Source organism: Neophocaena asiaeorientalis, unplaced genomic scaffold, assembly GCF_003031525.2.
Source record: "Neophocaena asiaeorientalis asiaeorientalis breed wild unplaced genomic scaffold, Neophocaena_asiaeorientalis_V1.1 scaffold40, whole genome shotgun sequence".
Classification (NCBI taxonomy): domain Eukaryota; kingdom Metazoa; phylum Chordata; class Mammalia; order Artiodactyla; family Phocoenidae; genus Neophocaena; species Neophocaena asiaeorientalis.
The window spans coordinates 9,553,666-9,577,004 of NW_020185335.1; the positions used below are offsets into that span (position 1 = coordinate 9,553,666).

Sequence of the window (23,339 nt, forward strand, 5' to 3'; positions counted from 1 at the left end):
GTACTAAGAGGACATAAGCCAAACTGACACAAGGATTAGGAAAGAACACCTGAGGTTTGAGCTTAGACAATGCTTCAGTCTCCCTGATGGCATCTGGCCGTAGACGATCTGGCTGACACCTTCTTTGTCTCTTGCTCCGTGCCCGTCCCACCCACACCAGCCCTTTGAGCCTTGCCGCTACAGCTTGCTTTGTGCCCAGGAACATTCAGGGAGCGTGGGAAGGGCTGGTGAAAGCTGGGTGTGCTTCGACGAACTAGGGCAGAGTTCACGTTCAGATCTCCCCCGGTGATGTGGCTGCTGCCAGAGCTCATGTAAAAAGCTCGTTTGCTGGTCAGTCACTGCCAGGGTCCACTTGGGCCCCAGGATCTTTGTCAGCAGTCATGAGTTGGAGGCCTTCTTACAGAAGAAATCGGGTGCCCGCGCCTGCTTGTTTAAAAAGTGGATGCTCTTGTCCTTGGCCCGGAAAGGCATTTCTGGGGCAATCCGTGTCGCACCCCTTGTTTGCCACATGATCGGCGAGGGCAGAGGCCTCCTCCTTTAATTCTCTCAGTAGCTCCAGGAGGTTAGGTATTCAAGTTAGCCTCATCGTACAGTTGAGGAAAACTGAGGCACAGAGAGGCTAGGTGACTTGTGCCGTCGGCAGAGCCAGCAAATCGGGCCAGCTTTCAAACCCGCCTCTGAGTCCAGTCCCCACAGTTGTAACCACTGTGATGCTCCTGTCACCAAATCACCACCTGTCACCAGAAGACTCGCTACCTGCAGGGTCCTGCTCCCAAGGGACATGTCTCAGTGTGGACACTGGTCTGGACACTAGTGTTGAAAGGCACCAACACAGATAGTCGGACGAGAGACAGTGCAAGGCCAAGACCGGGTGAGGCAGTGGGCATTCCGGAAGGCTTGAGGGATGCAGCATCTCTTTCCCAGGCCTGGATGGAGTTACCCAGGAAGGCGTCCTGGGGAAGGAGTGATCTGGGTGGCCTCCAGAATCCGACGGACCTGCAGAGGAGGGAGGAGGATGGGGGCGGCAGGATGAGGGGCCAGGACGTCGTCGCTGTGCTTCAGAGGGACCTGGGATGTGAACCTGGCGGCCTTTCAGACAGGCCTCCTCCCGTACCTGGTGGCTGAGGGTGGAGAGGGGGCGAAGCAGAGTGGTAACACAGGTGAGGCCGAGTGCTTAAGCATCCAGTCTCGGCCTGCTGTGGAGCCCGGGGTAAGCTACTCAACCTCTGTGTGTGCTGTAATGTCGTGGAAGAGTGGAGATAAATTGTACCTCTCAGGGATGTGTGGGCTTAGGTATAATATCCATCAAGCACTTAGTGTGCACTGCCTGAAGCTAAGCAGCCTCCCGGATGGTGAATGTTATCATCTGTGAACGATATATTCTCTCTAGGGTTCCCCCGCTTGGCCAATGGGGGATGGGTCAGAAGTTGGTGAGGCCAGAGAGGGTTGTCTGGTTTGGAGTGGAGTGAGAGCCCATCCTTACCTGGAGATGGATTTGACCGTGGGTCCTCCGAGGGCGAGTGGCTCCCAAGTCCTTGGTGTGTGGCCCGGGCCGTGGAGAGTCCTCTGCACAGAGAGGTGCACGTTGCAGGGAGGTGGGGTGCAGGGGACAGCGAGTGAGCACAGGGAGGCCATGGCCTTAGAGCGGTCCTGGGCTTGAGAACTAGAATCTGATGAACTGTCACAGCGTGGTTTCAGGAGGAGGGATAGGGCAGCGCGCCGGGAGCAGAGGGTTGAGAGAGGGGTGGTGACAGAGAAGAGCCCTCGTTCCCCTGTATTCTCGAGAGCTGTGGTCAGAGAGACTGAGCTAGACACCGATCCTGGGTAGAGACAGCTCGGTGGAGAATTTCCAAAGTAAGAGGACGGGCAGGGGAGAGGAGAACTTTCCACCACATTTAAGATGTGAGCATGTGTGAGGGCCAAAGAGAAGAGGGGACCCAGAGGAGGAAGACGCCTGCCAGGTGCTGGGAGGATGGGATTTCGCAGGTGCCGCCTTGAGGGCTGAAACTCGAGATTGGGTCCACACAGGAGAACAACATGAAGTACTGGGAGAAGAACCAGTCCATCGCCATCGAGCTCTCGGACCTGGTCGTCTACTGCAAACCAACCAGCAAGACCAAGGACAACCTAGGTACCGTCTGCCATCACTCTGCCCCCCAACCTCGGGGAAAACTCTTGATTCCATTTGAGTCTGGCGTTGTGAAAACCGTTCCTACTCGTCTTAACTCTGCTAAGTGGGAACCTCCCCTTCCGTTTGTCCTCAGGGCAAGGATGCTGGTGAAACAGGCCCTTCTGGTATCTTCAGAAGGCAAACCCTCTTAAAGGGTGGATTCGTTTTTCTGCTGCTGTAACAAGTTACTAAGACCTTGGTGGCTGAAACAACACGTATTTATTCTCTCACCGTCGTGGAGGCCGAGGTCTAAAATCAGTATCACTGAGCTGAAATCAAGGTGTCAGCAGGTCCCCACTCCCTCCAGAGGAGGATCTGTTCCTTGCCTCTTGCACCTCTGATGGTTGCTGGCATTCCTTGGCTTGTGGCCATGTCACTCCAGTCTCTACCTTTGTGGTCATATTGCCTTCTTTTCTACGTAGTCAAATCCCCCTCTACCTCTCAGTTATAAGGACTTTGTGGTTTCATTTAGGGCCAGATAATCTCCCCCTTTCAAGCCCTTCAATTTAATCAACCTGCAAAGTCCCTTTCCTATAGAAGGAACACAGTCACAGGTTCCAGAGACCAGGACCTAGATATCCTTGGGGGCCATTATTTGGCCGGCTGCAGAAGGATGCAAAAATGGATCTCCTACCAAATCCTCCAAAGTAGCAAGTTCTTTCATCTAATAATGGTCCCGTTCATAGTTTCTTCCTCCTTTTGAGCAACTCCTGTCTCTGATCTCAAGAATCTGTAATTCCAAGGCAGAGGACCAGAGAAGCAGTACTAAACCTCAGCGTTAATGGTCACTGGGACGCTGGTCCCTGGGTACCTCCACACGCAGGGAAAGATGTCATAGCTCTGAACCAGACGCGGCCACGCTCAGCGTGTTAAGAGCTCTCCTACCACAGCTGGATGTGAAGCAGCAGAGCTTCATCCAAAGCATTGTTTGCGTTTTCCCACAAGTCTCCTCCCATTCATTGTCCCCTCACCCACGCAGGCATCCCCTCTCCTGTCACATCCCTTCCTGCTGGCATTCGTTTCTCCCTCCACCAAGATGCTGGGTTCACTCATCTTGTGCCTGCAACACCTTTGATGAGGAAGCCGGATCCAACGTCCGCACCTTCCACTCCTCAGATCTCCTCCTCCCTGCAGATCCCATTTCCCACACCCCTTTCTGTAACTGTACCGCTTTTGTGGTTTCTTGTACAAGGCTACTGGTAGTTCTAAACCAAAAGTAAATTACAATAATCCTAGACTAAAAGGCTGTGGGAACACTGGGCTCCCTCTTAATATCTGGGAGCGCCACCGCCCCGGAGGGGAAAGCCCACAGCAGAACCAATTATGGCAGTAGCGTCATAACCACTTGAATGTCTCATCCGGGAGAGATTCCTGGTTTCATTTCACGACCTGCACATCCCACCCGTACATTAGGCGTTAAGATAATGTGCGAGACACACAATAAATGCGACTCCCTCTCTGTGCAGAAAACCCCGACTTCCGAGAAATCCGCTCCTTCGTGGAGACAAAGGCTGACAGCATCGTCAGACAGAAACCCAACGATCTCTTGAAATACAATCAAAAGGGCCTGACCCGCATTTACCCCAAGGGACAGCGGGTGGACTCCTCCAACTACGACCCCTTCCGCCTCTGGCTGTGTGGCTCCCAGATGGTGGCACTCAATTTCCAGACACCAGGTAAAAGGGGGCTGATTGTGGCCAATAAATCTGAGACGACGGAGCATTATTCCAGGCACAGTCTGCTGGGGCCACCGGTGTGATGTGGTGGCCAGAGCGCGTCGTGTGTCTTAGGAATTGTCAGAGTTCAGCCAGCACGCTAGCGCGAGGCTCATCCCCTTGAACAGAGTGATGAAGGGGGCCCCTGGGCATGCCAGGTGCTTGTGTGACGGGCTCCGTGATGGCAAGTGACAGACGCGGAGTCAGTCCGGTTTAAGAGGGACAGGAAATACACACACGTAATTTAAAAGTCTAGGAATTGAGCTTCAGGCAAATGGATTCAGGTGTTCAGTGGCTGTCTTCCGGTCCCCTCTCCGGGCCCATCCTTCTCTGAGGGCTTGCTGCCCAGGCTGTCTTCTGGAGACAATCATATGCTGGGAAAGGCCAACACGCCCAACTTCTTTATGCAAAGGGTGGCATGAATCACGATGCTCTGCGCTTTGGTGGGTATTTAAGCCTCTCTGGAGGACCTGTTGATCAGTCATCTCCTTTGTATTTTTGTGCCTGAGCAGAACCATAAGGTCTTCACCTGATCCCCTGCTGAGGCATGTTGAGGTTATTTCCCTTCATTTGCTACTACAGACGGCACTGCCTCCTGTAACCTTACGTGAGCATCCCTTCAGATACGGAAGCACATCTGTGGGGCAGAATTCTCAGTCGTGCAGGCTGGGTCAAACAGCTTTGATCAACTTGGCCCTGAGGAAAACCACTGCACCCCTGTATCCAGGAGGGTCTGAGCGAAGACACTTAGCCACCCTGCCCTCCATGGGGACTGCAGGCAGGAGTATGAGCGGGCGAGACGTTTACCCCCTTTTTGGCAAAAGTTCACCAACTTAGTTTTAGCAAAACTTTTCAAAGTCTTCGATAGGTGAAAACTGATGTTACATTGTAGTCACAGCTTCCCTTACTGGTAACTTCTTTTTATGAGTAACAGGTACTTAAGAAGCATTTGTGTTTTCTTTTCTGCAGACTTTATTCATGCTTCTTACCCAGTTTTTCTGAGGGGGTTTAGGTATTCACAGCACAGTTACCAGATTTCTTAACAGGTTAAATTTATATATAGATATTTACCTGTCAGTTGAGTTAAACTGATTTTTCTACAGCACGTCAACTTTTATGGAAATTTTGTTCTTTGTGGCAATTTTTAGCTTTGAATACATTCTGGATTTTGTGTCTTACTTGGAAAGGTGTCCCCAGTCTGAGATTTTTTTAATCCCACATTTTCTTCCCGTAACACTGGTTTTTACTGGATTTTTTAAAACCCATATTTTTGAGTCTGATACCTATTTTAACAGCTGCCTCAAATTATTTTCGGAAAAAGGTATAAACCATCCCCTACCCAGCACCGTGGGGCCCCTTTCCTTGCCTCACTTTATCAGCAGTTATCTTTCCTCCCCAGATAAGTACCTGCAGATGAATCACGCTCTGTTTTCCCTCAATGGGCGGACTGGCTACGTCCTGCAGCCCGAGATCATGAGGGCGGAGAAGTACGACCCCATGCCGCCGGAGTCCCAGAGGAAGATCCTGATGACTCTGACGGTCAAGGTAAGGCCCAGCCCTCCTTCCTCGCGCAGGGGGCCCGGTCTGTGCAGCGTGGGGATGGCCCAGCCCGCTGCCTAAGGACACCGGTCACCTGGTTTAAACCGTCAACACCCAGACACGGTTCAGGATCTTAACTGCAGTGCCCGCCACGGTCATTGCAGGGGAAGAGGGGAGGGAAGGGCACCTTCCCAGGTCCAGCTTGGTCACCTCCCCTTGTTTGTGGGGGTGAGCTATGAATCTGTCTCTGGCTGGGTTCACCAGGGTCCCTGTGAGATCAGCATCTGGTCAGAAAAAAATGGGGAATCAAACATGTGAGAAGTGGCTCTCTGGTCTTTGTGGAGGAGAGAGCTTGTCCCCATCGTGGCCACTCTGAGGGGTGAAAGCTTTTCTAAACTGGTCCAACTTTCAGAGAAGGTGTTGTCTCTTTGTTAGAGTTTTTGTTTTCTCCCATTTGGGAAATGATGCAAAGTAGGGAAATGAACTGCATTTCTCATAAGATTAAGGAAGAGAAACTGAAGCATATGTAAATAACCAAAGTTCTTAAAAATTAAAAAAAAAAAAAAAGGCCTGTTACAAAAAGGATTCCACATTCTCCCCCATCCTTTCCTGGGAGGGGCTGGGAAACTGAGTGACTGAACTCCATCTCTGTAGGTGCCTACCTGGGCCTGGGCATATGCATTTCTGTGCGCAGGTGAGGTCCACCTGTTGAGTCTCTTGGCACTGGGGCTGCCATCCCAGCTCGTCCTTAACAGCTGTGGAATCCTCCCTGACTCTCCACCCCTATTTCCTCATCCACAAAAGGGAAGCAGAAGGGGTGTCCACTGTAGGAGGGTCTAGTACTTCACCAGTGAAGAAATGAAAACCCACCCACGTGGAACTTGTTGGCTCTGCCCAGGATGGAGCCGGGAGAGTTGCAATCCTTGCTTTTGGTGTCCTAGGTTCTGGGGGCTCGTCATCTCCCCAAACCTGGACGCAGTATCGCATGTCCCTTTGTGGAGGTGGAAATATGCGGAGCCGAATATGACAACAACAAGTTCAAAACAACAGTTGTGAGTAAGTCGCTGGGTCCTTTCCTCAGTTAAACTTCAGGCAAGTTGAATCACAGGTTGGGGATGCTAGTCGTCGGGGATTCGGTAACGCACTGGTGTCCAGCTCTTTCCCTTCATCCCCCTCGCCTGCTATGGGGAGCTTGGGGAGGAGAAACAAAGGGCCACGTGATGGAAGAGTTGGACATGGACCCGCTGCTGTGTTTCTCAGCCTGTAACTCACGTTGGGAGGCCCCGGCAAGGCTCCAGCTCCCTCTCACTCTGGGGTGTCCCCTGTTCTGTGCATCAGCCCTCACCTGTTTACGTACTGAGTCCAGGGCTAAGAGAGGATGTGGCTAACCTGACCCAAAAGGCTGCAGCCCAACCTGGGTGATCTTAACCCACAGAGGGCAGGGAAGCCCAGAGAACGCTTGTTCTGCCATCTGAAGCCTGGAAAAAACCGAACTGTGGGCCTTTTGAGGCTTGGGACCACTGCCCCCGGTAGAAGGTAGCCCGATGAACAGCTCACGTGCTGACCAGTGAAACTGGCCTTTGTGGAGGGTGAAAGTTAACTATTTACCTTACTCCCTGAGGCTGGTTCTCCCCTGGCAACTCCAAATTCCACTATCTCTTCAGAGCGCCTAACCCACCTCCCCCATCAGACGAGGGATGTGGCTCCCATGTCTCCTTTTCTCTTGTCCAAACCTACCTGTTCCTGCACTGTTGTCCACCCCCCAATCCCAGGGGGTTGAGGTGGGAGATCTATAACGGGCGGTGGTCGCCTCCCCACCTGCTTACTGAGGGCCAGGCCTGTGATGGCATTGGAAAAAAATTATTTTAGCTCCTGGCCTAGATGTGTGTTTACACCGTTGCTACAGAGATTCACAGCCAACAGATGTAGAGATGGTGTAACCAAGAGGGGGCAGGACGAATGGGGCCTCTAAGTGAGCTTGGATCTCCTTCCAGATGACAACGGCCTAAGCCCTGTTTGGGCTCCGACACAGGAGAAGGTGACGTTTGAAATTTATGACCCAAACCTCGCGTTTCTACGCTTTGTGGTTTACGAGGAAGATATGTTCAGCGATCCCAACTTTCTCGCGCATGCCACTTTCCCCATTAAAGGAATCAAATCAGGTAAGACCCGTTTTAATGATAATGTTTGGCTTGGATTGGCATCCTTTTGGGTCTGGGCTGCTGGCTTGGAAAAGAACGAAAAAAGCCTTTTTCCTGGCTTCTATTAAATCATGGGTAGGTTGGACAGCTGATCTCGTGGGAGTTCCCGTGAGCCGGGACAGGGACCGTGGCAAGTGGCAGGATGAGATGCTGGACTGGTCACAGTGGGGCTTCTGCATCCAAAACTGGATTATTAGTTGACGGTCCACCTGACACTGTAGTTTGGTTTCATTTTGGAAGGTTAGAAGCTGTTGGCCTCTCCTCAGGCAGGTTCAGGGGCTGGTAAGGTGCTCCCGGGGAAGGAAGAGACCCGGAACTACAGTCTTAGGCCTGCTTTTCCCCACGTTACCCTGGGCAAGTCACCTGGGCTGTCCGAGCACCACCTTCCTCTTCTACGAGGTTGGGATGGTTGACTCACTTCTTCCTCTTGTGATTCCTTTCCCACACGCAACCCCTTCATGCTTTGAGAAGGGCCCTGTATTTCTGAGAGATCCCAGTCATAGATCCTTCTCAATTCTTCATGAGGTCACTCACTTTTCCCCTATTTTCCAAGGGTCATTTTTCGAGAGCAGAAGATCACTGTCATTTCAGTGATTTGTATACAAAGATAGTCTTTTCTCTCGATGTTGTTTGGAAACCTTGGGTCCTGTTTCCTTTTTTTTTTTTAATTTTCTCTAAACTTGGAACATACCAGATAGTCCCTACATTTATATCATATACACCTAATCATTTCTACAACTAGACCTGTGTGTGGGGGTGCTCCAGTTAGAAAATGCAGGCCCATCCCAGGGTGTTCCCATTCAGCCAGGCTGGGGTGGGGGGGTGCCCAGGAATCTCCATGTGTAGCCAGCTCCTCAGAGGGCACTTGGAGAAAACCCGGTGAGACCTAGGCTGCCCGTCCTATCGAGGAAACACAGTCCTAAGCGAATGAGTAGATGAAACAGGAACTTGAGAAATATTTAACTTGTCTGATTAGAAGTACCATCTTCCTGATTGAATGACAGCAGTGAACACTCAGTTGCAAGGTCCAAGAGGCCTGACGTTTGCCAGCCCCCTTGGTTAACTTGGTCCCACTGGAAACTAAACCCAGCAACTTAGCCGCAGGACTTTACTCTGCGATTTGCCTCTTTTACATGAGCCCAATAAGTAAGGCTTAGGACACATTTCTTTTTGTGGTAACTGTGCCCACCCCTTCCTAATCCACCTCCCCTGGACTCATCCTGCACAGAGCAGTGGTTCTGCTGTTTCCCCCTCCTTACGGGGTCCCTGAGGAGGGATGTGAACCATAGCCCCTCCCAAGGCTTAGAGAGAGGTCAGCCGAGGAACCCTCTTGACCAGCCACCTAACAGTGTCCTGTCGAATCATCTAGAAAACGCTACGGCTTAGCTTGGAGAGATTTAAAAAACAACATCTCAAGGATGATAAAAAACGTGACCCTTCCCCCAGCTGTGAGATGCTCCCAGTAAGACCTCCTCTCTCTGTCCCGCTGCTAGCACTGCCTCGTACATCCATATTCATGGAAGGCGTGACACAGAGTAACAATATCTTTGTGCGTAAGGCATCGAACTCGAAAATAAACTCTGCCCATTGTCATTAGAGACGCACTTAAGCTTTTAAGCCAGCTGGAGCTCGGGAAAGAAGGAAGCAGCCTTATTGTGCTTGGTGCCTTGAACTCTTTCTCTTTTAATCCTCACAGCAGTCCTGTGAAAGGGGTTTTCTCATCTCCGCTCTTTAAATATAAGCACTTTGGGCCTAGAGATGTTAATGAACTAGGTCAAGGTCACACACCTTTCCGACCAGAGCTGGGATTCAAACCCCATGTTCTTCCCTACTCCTAATAAGCCCAAAATACTGATGCTACGTCAAAAGATGTCTCTATTTCCCTTTCCTCTGTGACATAAGAAAAACGGAACCAAACTATTTTTAGTGAAATCGGCAAACACCGTTCAGCCCTACTCCCAATATATGTGAAGGGCTGCTCCTAAAAATGAGGTTTGGACAGTGACAGGAGGTATGTGGAACTGGAGACGTCCAGCCCAAGGAGGGACAGAGCTCACTTCTCCAACTTTGGAGGCACGCGCTGGGCCGCACCACTTTGCTCGGGGTGCACGGGCTGCCCCCCTAGAACGCCACAGCGCACAGCAGTTCAGCATGTTCTAACATCAATCAATACCTAGACTGACTGCTTCCGCACTGTTCATAGATCAGCTCGGTAGAGATGCAGAATCTCGGCCCCATCCCAGACCTCTGGAGTCAGGATCTGCATTTTAATAAGACCCACAGGTGATCCACATCACCATAATTCCCAACACCTCTAAGGGGAAAATAGGCCAGAAAACTTCTCTACAGCAAAATTCAAGGAGAGCAGTGTTCCCAAAATCCTCCAGGGAAAAGAGTGTGACCTGAGAGTTTTATACCCACTCACACTGTCACTCAAGTATAAAATCACAGGATGGATGTGTTCACACATGCACAGTCCAGGGATTATATGTCCCATGAGCTCGTATTCAAGAATACAAAAGACAAGTTTAGCCAGCCAAAATACCGACGGAAAAGTTCAGTTCAGTAAGAAGGATAGATTGGTGGGTGGATAAACATAAGTACAGTAAAAGGTTAACGGTTAGATTTAGGTTGTGCGCATACAAGTGTTCCTTGTCGTGTTCTTTTTCAGAACTAAGCCTCCCTTTGTGGGAGAATTATGGTCAACACACCATGTTGATGGAGAAATAATAATACAGCTTACCCAGATTAGGGGAGGAGAAGGGAGAGAAGCTATAGGGTTACGTAAGCATGCCAATGTCCTCATCATCAGCAGTGGAAAGTGAGGGATTCAATACATGGATAGTATTTAAAGGTGATCAATCAACTGACAGACTAAAAAAAGGTTCTCTAAGAGAAATAAGAATAGTCATCGAACAAGCCAAAACCGGAGTGGTGGAAGGCACAGAGAAACTAGCCCACATGCCCTACTTTGAGCGTTGCTTGTCCCAGACAATCAGTAGATACAGTGCAAATAAGAAGCTTTCAAGGTACAAATCTCCCCTTACACAGAAGCTACTGGGATATAATATAAAAGCATACGGAATATGGGGACAGATGGTTACTAGAATTACTGTGGTGATCCTTTCATAATGTATGCAAATATCAAATCACTATGTAATACACCTGAAACTAACATAATATTGTACGTCAACTATATTTCAATTTAAAAACTTTCAAAGTGATACTAGGGCTATATAGTAAATCCTTAAGATACAGTGGTCAATGGAAACTGTAAGGTACAGAATTGCTGGGCAGGGTACTATCCTTTGCGATTTTAAGGGAAACAAACATATGCATAGGCTATTTTGGAAAGATACTGTTAACAGTGGTTCCTTCTGGAGTAAGGGGTTATGAGTGGGTGGAAGCGAGACTTTCATTTCTACTGTGTATTCAGTTATACTACTTCATCAAAACAAGCAAACCAACCAACTCTGAGAGGTGTTGCCTTAAATATTACTTAATGGGGAGGGGTGGGGGGAATTCAGCCCCACCTCAACCCTCTCCTAAATAAAAAGAAACATTTAAAAGACCGTTAGACGCAGGTCCTAATTGTAAATTGGGAATGGCTTTTAGAGGAGAATGATCAATGCTGCTGTGAACTGCCAGGGGACAGGAAGATTTCTTCCCCTTGGAAATCTTTAAAGAGAAAACACTCCCTCATCCTAAGCTTTGTAAAGGGCTAAGTGGAGAAACTCAATGTGGGGATTCATTAACCCTTTGAGTCTTTGGCCTCATCAGGAGTATTTAAGGAATTGAAATTACAGCTGTAGTCGCTCTGAATTCAATGTGCAATGTTCTGTGGGTTTTTATTCGCTCTGAGTGAGTCATTTTCATTTCTAGATGGCAGGTATTTTAACTTCACTTCTCCGGATGGACCTGTCAGTCAAGGCTGTGTTCTGCAGCCTCTCTCCCCAACCATCAGGGTGGGACCTGTGGCTTCCAGGAAGGAAGTCAGCCCCCAGCATGGGGCACTGACTCCTCTGCTCCTTGTACTGGGTATGTGATCCCTGGGTACTCCAAGAAAGCAAAGGTGTGACATTAACTGCCTGCCTTGGTGTTGTTTTTCCACTCTGCAGGATTTAGATCTGTTCCTCTGAAGAACGGCTACAGTGAAGACATGGAGCTGGCTTCCCTCCTGGTTTTCTGTGAGATGCGGCCAGTCCTGGTGGGTGGAGACCCTCCAGCTGGGGTGCCCTGAGCTATGTATGTCTGCTGGTGGGGTGGAGACGACCAATGAGTATGGCTGAGGGACTTGGAACACATGGAGAATGATCTAGCCAAACACGCCACATCACAAAAGGATTCCTTTTAGCTACAGATTTCTTCCGAGGTCCTAGGGTTTTCCTTCCAGCGGCCTCTCTTCTGGCAGGATGCTGTACGATTCTGTGAAGAGGTTGTGTAGCTGGAAAGGGGGAAGCTCTTTGGAAGTTCTCTGGTTTCATTTCAGCCAGAGCCAGGCAAGACAGTGCTCTTCTAGGTAAACGCATCTTTCCTGCGTGCTTTACCTCACCTGTTGGTCTTCGGTAATCCCTTCCAAAGGTCTGCAAGCATTCAGCAAAGCTTTGTCATGGCTTGTCCTGGGGAAGGGAATTCATGGACCTCAAGTTCCCACAGCGAGCGGCACTCCTTTTGTGGTTCTGTCTGCTGTTGGTGGAGCCTGCCTTCTTGTTCTTTTGGTTTGCAGCAGCCTTGAAGATACTTATTCTCTCCTTTGGTTAACCAGTTTGGGTAGGCTTGATGGAAAGGGCTTGGCCTCCTTGAATTATGAAAGAGGATGAGATAAGGTTGGTGAGGACCAAGGTTAAGAATGCAGCACCGAGGAGTGGGTAGTTCAGGTCTTGGGTTTGATGGTATGTATTGTGATTCTAGAGCTTCCGAGTCTTTGTGATGGCCTCTCTTATAGAACGAACCCCACTAGGCCCCATATGTGGCCAGTACGATCTCCCAAGGTCTTTCCACTCCCCCAACCGCAACACTCAGCATGGGCTGGGTGAATCTGTGCTCGCCCAGTTCTCTCGGGAGAACCTGGAAAACCCGGAGGGCTGACATGGGCTTGGTCGGTGTTGCATACCTCGTTTCATTTGCGCTTTGCAGATGCTGCGTTTTTTAAACGAATTAAAGGGTTATGGCAACCCTGTGACCAGCAAGTCTGTTGGCACCGTTTTTCCAACAGCATTTGCTCTCTTCATGTCTCCGTCTCACGTTTTGGTAATTTGCATATTTCAAGCTCTTTCATTATTACTGTATTTGTTATGGTGATCTGTGATCAGTGATCTTGGCTGTTAGTCCCATGACTTGTTCAGCTGACGGTTAGCATTTTTTAGCAATAAAGTATTTTTAGTTAAGGTAGGTACATTGTTTTTTAGACATAGTTAATATAGTATAGTGGAAACGTGACTCTTACATGCACCAGGAAACCAAAAAATGTGTGTGACTCGCTTTACTGCACTATTCACTTTTTATTGGGATGGTCTGGAACCCAACCTGCGGTATCTCCCGGGTGTGCCTGTAGAGCTGAGCACCATCCAATGGGGAAGAGAGAAGGCAAGGATGGGGATGCCTTTGAACAGCCATAGTCATCGCCCATGCAGTAAAAAGCCTAACGTAAAAAGCCTAACGTTAGGTTTTCTGCATAGCTGTTTGCCTTCCGTTCAGTTTTGATAACCTTGATAGTTTCAAAAGCATTTTAGAAGCATCATCCTCTTTGGAAGAGGATGCAAAAATACCAGGCACGGTAGGTGGGGCCAAAGAACCTCAGTGACAGTTTGGTGGTATAAAATAAGCTCGTGATGATGAAACTGTCTGAAAAAGATAAGGGGATGGATAATGAAGGTTTTCCATTTTGAAACAAACTTTAAATGTTAGCACTTTGGACTCTGTCAAAGTAAATGTAATGTTTATATGAAGATCAATTTTCACTTGAGCCTTAAATTATGGATCCAAAAAATGACCTTTCATGATTCGAAGTGACAGAAATGCTCGACATGAAAGATTTTTTTTTTTTTTTTTTTTTTTTGCGGTACGTGGGCCTCTCACTGCTATGGCCTCTCCCGTTGCGGAGCACAGGCTTCGGACGCGCAGGCTCAGCGGCCATGGCTCACGGGCCCAGCCATTCCGCGGCATGTGGGATCTTCCCGGACCGGGGCACAAACCCGCGTCCCCTGCATCGGCAGGCGGACTCTCAACCACTGCGCCACCAGGGAAGCCCGACATGAAATTTTATATACGTTCCTCCCTTTCCTGGTAGTCCTCGTTGAGCATTCGTCTACACACTGCTCTACAAAGCTGTCGTTAAACAACCGGGAAGCATTATAAAGAATTTAAATGACTAGGTAGCAACGGCGGCAGATGCAACTAGTGTATTTAAAAGAAAATGTATTTATCCAGCTTTGACTTCCTTAACGAGGGAAGCTTCTGCTGGGGAGGCCACTGAGAGGGTGGGGGGAAGAGGGGGCTTTGTGTGGGGTTCCCGGGGGAAAAGTTGTCTGAGTACGTGCAGGTTTCATCTTTGCTACTGCTTCCCGAGCTTTTATTTAATTCCACATCTGTCACCTGGTTGTAAGCCATTCACAGGGACCGTCTGTGCCCCACACTGTGATGAGAGGTGTGTGTTTGGGACACCTGGGTGCCCAAGGTCAAACCGCGTTTTATTTATCACTGTATCCTCTGTGACGCTAGGCACACTCTGGTAAACAGCTTCCAGAAAGCCTTGTCTGAGCAAATGATTGATCCGGTGCGAGCTGAGATGGAGTTTACTCGTAAAACACTGGCCGCGATAAGAGTTTAAAGCCCCCAGAAAGATGTCAGTAAGCACGCTGAGCCCTTTCTGAAGAAGCCATTTAAATGTCACAATCACTTATCAATTCTGTTACTCTGTTAGCTGTATATATGGTTTACAAAGGGTCTTTTTAACACTTTATTACGTACGATATTTAATTTGAGAAGTAGGAAAAGAAAGGAAGGGGGTTGGGAAAATCCCATAAACCACCTGTACATAACTACTGCTAGCATTTTGATATCTTTCCTTTGCCTGATAAGTTTTTGCATATGATATTTTCATAGTTGGATTCATATAATATGAATATGTGCCCTTTATTCACTTCACAGATGATGCTAAGCATTTTTCCATATTCTTACCATTTTCAAAGCCATTAATGCCTGTTTCATCAGGTGGAGGTCCCTAATTCACTTAGCCTTTCTCCCACTGATGGACAGTTAGGTGGTTTGCGCCTTTTTACTTTATAATAATGAAGGTCTTCATATAACATTGATTAAAAATTACTACCTGAGGCTAGCTACTTCGCAATGGAATGACAGGTCAAAGAGGAAAATAAAAGACCATATATTTTTGGATACATGTCGAGTTGTGCTCTGGAAGTAAACAGTTTCTCTTAAGCTGATGTATTATATGCAGTCCTGCCCTGAATTGAAAATGGCCTCCTTCACTCAAATGATCTAAACTTGTGAGATTCAGAAGAATGGAGCAGGAAGAAATACTCGAATAGTCACCCTAATTATTATCGCCGGACAAGCTGGCAGTATCCGGAGGGTACGTTTGAGAAAACTGGCAGCCCCAGGATCTCTGAGTACAGATCCCGGGGTCGGCAGCGCTCACCTTCATGCTGGGTGGGAGCTAAGGTACAAGGGGTAGAGTGGCCTGGTTGGAAAGACCAGGGTCTGTGGTTCCCAGTAAGGCTCAGCCGGAGCCGATGTGTGGATTCACACATATCCCTCTGGAGAAGGGCTGCGGGGCACACTGAAGTCCCGGAGGATGAGTAGGGGGTGCTGCACTCGGGAGCTGAGCTGGACCTGGCGTTGGAGATTCGGAAAGACTTCTTTACAGTCGGGAGACCTGGAGACAGAGAGAAAGGCCCTCCTCGTGCCTCAACAGCCAGAGGTGGACCAGTGCTGCTCCCAAACAGCAGAAACTAGGTGCCTCCACCGTGTCCCAGTGCCTTGGTGGTACTGCCGCACATACAAAGCCATGAGCATGCAGTGGAAAACCAGGCACGGAGCGACTAGGAAAGACCAGGTGAATAGCCGGTACAGGTGCCTGGCAGTTGAACTAGAGCTGCCGGAAGCATCTTATGAGAACTCTAACACATCAGTGCTTTATTTGGAGGTACATTAAAGCTCTAAAAAAGACCTTCTGGAATCTGAAACCAAAAATAAAATTATCTTTCTTTTGAATTTAAAAATTCAGTACATAAACAGAGCCACATTAGTCCACTCAACGACCAGCAAGCTACAGTGCTGGACACCCTATGCCAAACAACTAGCAAGAGAAGAACACAATCCCACCCATTAGCAGAGAGGCAGCCTAAAATCATAATAAGGTCCCAGACACCCCAAAACATACGACCAGACATGGTCCTGCCCACCAGAAAGACAAGATCCACCAGAACAAACAAATGAAGAGGAAACAGGCAGTCTACCTGAAAAAGAATTCAGAGTAATAAAAGTAAAGATGATCCAAAATCTTGGATACAGAATGCTGAAAATACAAGAAACGTTTAACAAGGACCTAGAAGAACTGAAGAGCAAACAGTGATGAACAACACAATAAATGAAATTTAAAATTCTCTAGAAGGGATCAATAGCAGAATAACTGAGGCAGAAGAACGGATAAGTGACCTGCAAGATAAAATAGTGGAAATAACTACCACAGAGCAGAATAAAGAAAAAAGAATGAAGAGAATTGAGGACAGTCTCAGAGACCTCTGGGATAACATTAAACGCACCAACATTCGAATTATAGGGGTCCCAGAAGAAGAAGTGAAAAAGCAAGGGTCTGAGAAAATATTTGACGACATTATAGTTGAAAACTTCCCTAATACGGGAAAGGAAATAATCAAGTCCAGGAAGCGCAGAGGCCCATACAGGATAAATCCAAGGAGAAACACACCAAGACACATACTAATCAAACTATCAAATAAAATACAAAGAAAAAATATTAAAAGCAGCAAGGGCAAAACAACATACAAGGGAATCCCCATAAGGTTAACCGCTGATCTTTCAGCAGAAACTCTGCAAGCCAGAAGGGAGGGGCAGGACATATTTAAAGTGATGAAAGGGAAAAACCTACAACCAAGGTTACTCTACCCAGCAAGGATCTCATTCAGATTCGACAGAGAAATGAAAACCTTTAAAGACAAGCAAAAGCTAAGAGAATTCACCACCAAACCAGCTTTACACCAAATGCTAAAGGAACTTCTTTAGGCAGAAAACACAATAGAAGGAAGAGACCTACAATAACAAACCCAAAACAATTAAGAAAACGGCAATAGGAACATACATATCGATAATTACCTTAAATATAAATGGATTAAATGCTCCAACCAAAAGACATAGACTGGCTGAATGGATACAAAAACAAAACCTATATATATGCTGTCTACAAGAGACCCACTTCAGACCTAGGGACATATACAGACTGAAAGTGAGAGGATGGAAAAAGATATTCCATACAAATGGAAATCAAAAGAAAGCTCGAGTAGCAATTCTCATATCAGACGAAATAGACTTTAAAATAAAGACTGTTACAAGAGACAAAGAAGACACTGCATAATGATCAAGGGATCGACCCAGAAGAAGATATAACAATGATAAATATTTATGCACCCAACATAGAAGCACCTCAATACAAAAGGCAAATGCTAACAGCCATAAAAGGGGAAATCGACAGTAACACCATCATAGGAGGGGACTTCAGCACCCCACTTTGACCAATGGAGAGATCATCCAAGATGAAAATAAATAAGGAAATACAAACTCTAAATGATACATTAAACAAGATGGACTTAATTGATATTTATAGGACATTCCATCCCCAAACAACAGAATACACTTTCTTCTCAAGTGCTCGTGGAACATTCTCCAGGATAGATCATATCCTGGGTCACAAATCAAGCCTTCCATACCTTCCTAGATTAGTTTAGATAACGGATTATCTACTTCATTGACTTGTGTTTGTGTTTTTCCCATAAAACAACCTCGCTCTTGCATTTATTTTGTATTTGGGTTTACCAGTTCAGCCATTTCTTAATTTATCTTCAGTCTTTCCTTAGCCTTTTGTTCTTTTTATTACTCCTTGTGTTTGGATACATAATTTATGTATTTCATTTTTGTGTGCTAATACAAATGGGACTGTATATAGGCTGTACACAGACAGAGGGCCTGGGGCCAATGGGCTTCACTCTTCTGAAACACCCTTGATAAAAAGAGATTTGGCAGGTGCCCAGGACTTAGGCCAGCGGTCAGCTGCTTGCTTGAGGGGATGGGATAAAAGTGGATACAGCCCTGCAGCCAGGACACAGACAGGGTTAGTAGTATTCCTGAGAACCTAGAGCCCCGGACTATCACTGCAACGCTGCTGGCCCTGCCCTTGGGAGTCCCCCATTTAGAGCATTCAGAAAACCAGATGCCTGTGTATAGACTGAGGGAGGAAAGAAACTTCCCCTTCCAGATGAGCTTGCATGTTAACATTTTAACACTCGAGGAAAATAATGCTAATATAGCTCACAAGCACAAAAGCAAGAGAATTGACTCCAGCGAATCTGAAAATAACTTTGACATTTTAAAAAAAATTTTAAAGGGAACCCAGTGGATGCATGGATTTTAAAAAGAGCCACCCTTCTTAAAATTAATCAGAAAAGGTAGGAATGAAAGGACCAATAAAGAAATCCCTGGAAAGACGAATTGAAAAGTCCTGAAAAAAGTTTTTAAAGATTAATAAGTAGGAAATTACAGAATGGGTACAGTTAAGGAAAGAATTAATAAATGTGAAGATTGTGTTTGGGGAATTTGCTTTAATACAGCAAGACAAGGTAAAAATACTAAAAGGGCAAAAAGAAAAAAAAAAAAGCGTAAAATGAGAAGCTCTAACACTGGAATAACCATGGCTGAGAATGTTCCAGCATTGAAGAGACAAGCACCCTCCAGCTATAAACAGAGCAGCATAGAGACCCACATACAGGCGTATTCTACTGAAATGGCAGAATACAGAGTAAAGAGAAAAGTATAAAAGAAAAGACAGATTAACTACAGACGACTGACACATCACAGCAGTGCTTCCATGTATAGCAATAGCAGCCTGAAGACTAAGGGTACCTTCAGCATGCCTTAGCTACACAGCTGTGGGTCTAGATATTCCACATCCTAAGAGCTACCATTCAAGAGCGAGGGCAAAATGAAGGTATTTTCAGAAATGCAAAGACAGATAATTTAGTACTAATAAACTTTGCTAAAAGAATGACCATGGTAAGCAAGAAGGAATGTAATGCAAGAAGCAATGGTGAGAACAATTGGTAAGATACATGTATTAGAAAACAGAAATAACCATTGACTTGGAAAAGAAAAACTAAATTTTTGTGACAACTCAGACTCAAAAGAAAGCCAAAAATAATTATCACAAAATTCTAAGAGGGAAGGAGGGAGTCTTGATTGGGAGGGGTACATAGAGTAGACCATGCTCTGTTTCTTGACTTGCTGGTGTCTCCATAGCTGTTTGCTTTATAGTTATTCACTAAACTGTATATATGTTTTATGTACTTTTCTGAATGTATGTTGTATCTCATAGGACTAAATTATATCACAGCTGTAAATGCTTTGGGATTCAGAAAAGGAGACAAAGCCCTGCAATTTTAAAAGCATTAGTGGAAAAGGTGTATTTTTTTTTACATCCTTATTGGAATATAATTGCTTTACAATATTAGTTTCTGCTGTATAACAAAGTGAATCAGCCGTATGCATACATATGTCCCTATATCCCCTCCCTCTTGAGCCTCCCTCCCACCCTCCCTATCCCACCTCTCTAGGTGGTCACAAAGCACTGAGCTGATCTCCCTGTGTTATGCGGCTGCTTCCCACTAGCTATCTCTTCTACATTTGGTAGGGTATATACATCAGTGCTACTCATCATTACATATATGAAAGCAACATAAGTTGTTTTCTTCTAGGCGAAGAGCAGGTGAAAAGAGACCATTTGTAGTACAGCGTGAAGAGTTCAATGTGGCTTTCGTTTTGTTTTGCTTTAGTTTTAATAGGAAGGAAAGCTGGTCTCCTTGAGGAAGGATAAACATTTAAGAGAAGTCACTATGGACCCTTGCCAGTGCCTCACTCAGTACGTTGAATCAGTTACCAAGAACCACCCATTTTACCTCCACTCCTTGTGCAAAGACAATCATCGTTTTACTCCTCGGCACTGTGCCAGTGGCTAGAATAACCTTTACCATCTCTCTCCCCACTCTCCAAAGTCAGAGTTCTAGCTGTTACCCCGGGGACATCCATGATGGTTTGTTAGGTCGTTAAGGTGAGAAAAAAATTTCAGACCAAGCTATGGTCTGAGCCACGTTTTATAAAAATAAATGACAAAAGAAGCCCACTTGTGTATATGGATGCCCGTTTTTGTAGCCCTGGAGTCTCTCGACCTACTGCACCAGTGGTAACAGCTACTAGACCCACCCCCTGAGTAGCCATCCTTTGCACAATAGAGACCTTTTAAAAGCATCAGTGAGGCAACACACCCTCCTCCTCCCATGCTGAAATACAAACACCTTACCCGGTAAGATTTTTTTTTCCCCCTTAGCATAATGGGGGAATATTTTGGCTCGGACAACTGCAGGGTTTAGGAGTAGGGCTTGTTACAGTCATGGCTGGATCCAGGTGCTCTCCCAGTGGCTCTGTTTCCCTCTCTTTCTCGACGCGATAGCAAAGGGACCGCTAGCAACTGGAAACAATCATCATCACTCTTTCCACTGATCCCCAAGAAAAGAAACTTGCTTTCTACCAAGAGCACTGACCAGAGGCCCAGGGCTGCTACCCATCTGCCTGGGTTGGGTCACACGCCTGGGGGCGGCGGTGACAGGGGAGTCGTCATTACTGGCCAGAGTGACAAGCCCATCTCTGGGGGTATATAGCCTAATGTTTCCCTGCCTCTTTTTGCCACAGCAGGGGTGACAAGTTTATTGAGCTATAATTCGTATACCGTACATTCCACCCACTTAAAAGTATACAGTTCAGTCGTTTTTAGTCTATTCAGCGTTGTGTAACCATCATCATGACCAGTTTGGGAATATTTTCATCACCCCAGAAAGCAACTCCTGTTCATTAGCTGTCTCCACTCACTCCAGCTCCCAGGCCACCACTAATCTACCTCCCATGCAGGCTGCCCTCTGCCTCACCTGCTGTGTTCCACTATAAGCCTTTGCATTTGGAAGAGAGCCAGAAGGTGACACAGACCCACAAAAGAAGAGACTTAAGAAACAGGATCAGTGGGCAGTGCATTTGTTATTTCAGTGTTTCACAATAAAGCTCCCCCTCCTCGAGAACCAGAGTTTCTAAACTGCTTGCTTCCCATGGAGTAAGTGACTGCAAGTTTATCTTTGGTTAAAAGAGGCCCTAGATTTTCTGGGAAGGTCCCAGCAGATGACAGGTCTGCCCTGTGCTCCCTTCCCTCACACCCTCCAGGTGCCATGCCCCACATCCTGGTTTGGAGGCTACTGTGCCCACATGGTTGTTCTCACCTCTGTTCTCCAGGAGAGCGAAGAGGAGCTTTACTCCTCCTGCCGCCAGCTGCGGAGGCGGCAAGAAGAACTGAACAACCAGCTCTTTCTGTACGACACACACCAGAACTTGCGCAGCGCCAACCGGGATGCCCTGGTCAGAGAGTTCAACGTCAACGAGAACCAGCTGCAGCTGTACCAGGAGAAGTGCAACCGCAGGTGGGCAGCCCCCCGCCCGCAGACCCTGTAGCCACTGTGATGTTGGGCCCTGGGGCCAGGGCTGCGGGAAAGCCTCCATCTTTAGAAATCCTGATACCCTTGACTCTACTTCTCTTTGCTCCATCAGTTACTTAGAGTTAGAGCTTAAGCTTCTGCACCTTCCCTAAGCCGAACTGTCCTCACGAGACGGACACTTGAGTGTCAGAGTGCAAATAAGCCACGACCACTACTGTTTAAGGAACGCTTCTAGACTTCCCAAGCATGGGCTAGTCCAGTGGTCCCTAGATCGAAACAGAATCCCTCCCCCTCCACAACAAGGGATGCTTTGAATTGTGCTACGGACGCGTAAGGAGGCCCAGCCACGTGTGCCCGGCAGTCCTGCTCCACCAAGAGCTATCGTGAAGAAACGCCAGCAGCAACCTCCCTTGCAGACAGCATGGAGACTCCTTACCCATGTTACTTTCATTTCATCTTGACCACGCCTACACAGTAGCAGTGACCCCAGGACAACGACCAGTGAGGAAACAGATCCACGGAAGTTACGTGTCTTTGCCAGGGACTCGCTTCTCCCAACTCTGCCCTGTACCCTGCAGCCCCGAATATCCTGCACATGTGTGGACAGAGAAATGTCAGCGTTCAGCACGTGGCCCATGTCCTAGACTAATGGATGACGGTGAAATCTGTTTCATTTCAGGTTAAGAGAGAAGAGAGTCAGCAACAGCAAGTTCTACTCATAGAAGCCGGGCTCCATGTGTAAAGGTGTCGTGTGCGCGCGTGTTTGCATGTAGGACTGTGTGCTCTCTTCGGACCCTGGGAACATGCTCATGTGTGAGGTCATCCTCTCCTCAAGCCTGTCAGCGAGATGACGTTTCTGAAGTCGACCCAAGTGGCATGAGTTGGGGTAATTTCCTGGTAACTTTCTCGTCTTGGACAATTTCTTAACTTATAGTCTCTATAGAGGACCCCCAAAACCTGCTCACATTCGGCCTCTCGTGTTCCAGACCTCACTGAATAAAAGCAATGCAACTCTTGATCGGTTAGAGCTTCTGTGCACGACCTGTAGAGTGAGCAGGGTTCCTTCCCTGGCCCCTAAAGACCCAGGTAACTGACTTCCACAGAAGATGAGCCCCATCTCTAAGGAACTAATTCATTCGATTCTGGAAATGATCTGAACACACTTAAGGCCATCAGAATTTACCAGGGCCCAGAGAGGAGCCCTCGCCCTGCCCCGGGTCAAAGCACTTTAACTGCCACCAGCAGGCTGAACCCACCTGCTGCCATACACGGCACGGGGCTGGGGGTGGAGCCCATCCAGTAAGACAGAGACTTGCTTCGTGACTGGGGCAGTGGGGGTCAAGGGTGGAAATCTTACAGAGCTGATCAGAGCCCCTGAAGGCGCGGCCAGCTTCTCACTCACCCCTGCTCCGTCCACTTATGAGCTGGCTGCATAGCCACAGGGAAGCTCCGGGGCTGCAGCTGTCCACAGGCAAGAGGTCACTCACTGCTTAAACGGTGTGATACAGGGTAGGCTCTCTGGATTATCCAGTTTTCTGGAGCAGTGAGCGAAGCCTTAGGAAACTACAGAGAATCTCAGATTCGGCCACCCACAAAGGGGCAGACACACCTAGGACAAGATGATCCTCCTCTACATCTCGAGATGCAGTTTAATGATCTGTACAGTGTGATGCTTTAATAAGGCTTTTTCAAGGCGAGGATAGTGTGCGGGGGGTGGGGAGTGGTCCGTAGAGCCACAACTTGGTCAGAGGGAACTGAGAACTAACTTAGGAGACAAAAGGGAACTATGGGAAACAAGTGACTGCTGGGGAGCCACAAACCAGCAGTCAGTCTTGGTGGCTTTACTTGGATGGAACTGTGTCCTAGAAATCCACTCCGCTCGCCCCTTATTATCCTGGGTTTAGCATGCACGAATTAGCTGGAGAGTGCCTTAAAG

At 47.6% G+C, this 23,339-nt stretch overlaps 1 protein-coding gene across 3 annotated transcripts in view; it reads left to right on the forward strand.

The window, feature by feature from the left end:
* Positions 1-22,419, forward strand: part of PLCG2 (phospholipase C gamma 2) — a 139,140-nt gene extending 116,721 nt beyond the window's left edge. For 2 of the 3 annotated variants that reach the window (XM_024735622.1, XM_024735624.1), the window contains exons 25-32: positions 2,029-2,131; positions 3,637-3,846; positions 5,285-5,430; positions 6,366-6,480; positions 7,419-7,586; positions 11,744-11,832; positions 21,204-21,388; positions 22,083-22,419. In XM_024735622.1, coding sequence (XP_024591390.1) covers positions 2,029-2,131; positions 3,637-3,846; positions 5,285-5,430; positions 6,366-6,480; positions 7,419-7,586; positions 11,744-11,832; positions 21,204-21,388; positions 22,083-22,125 — 1,059 coding nt within the window. In that variant the 3' untranslated portion in view covers positions 22,126-22,419. Of the gene's footprint in view, positions 1-2,028; positions 2,132-3,636; positions 3,847-5,284; positions 5,431-6,365; positions 6,481-7,418; positions 7,587-11,743; positions 11,871-21,203; positions 21,389-22,082 lie in introns of those variants that run through there. The other variant, XM_024735623.1, reaches the window with a different exon arrangement.
* Positions 22,420-23,339: the final 920 nt, after the last annotated feature.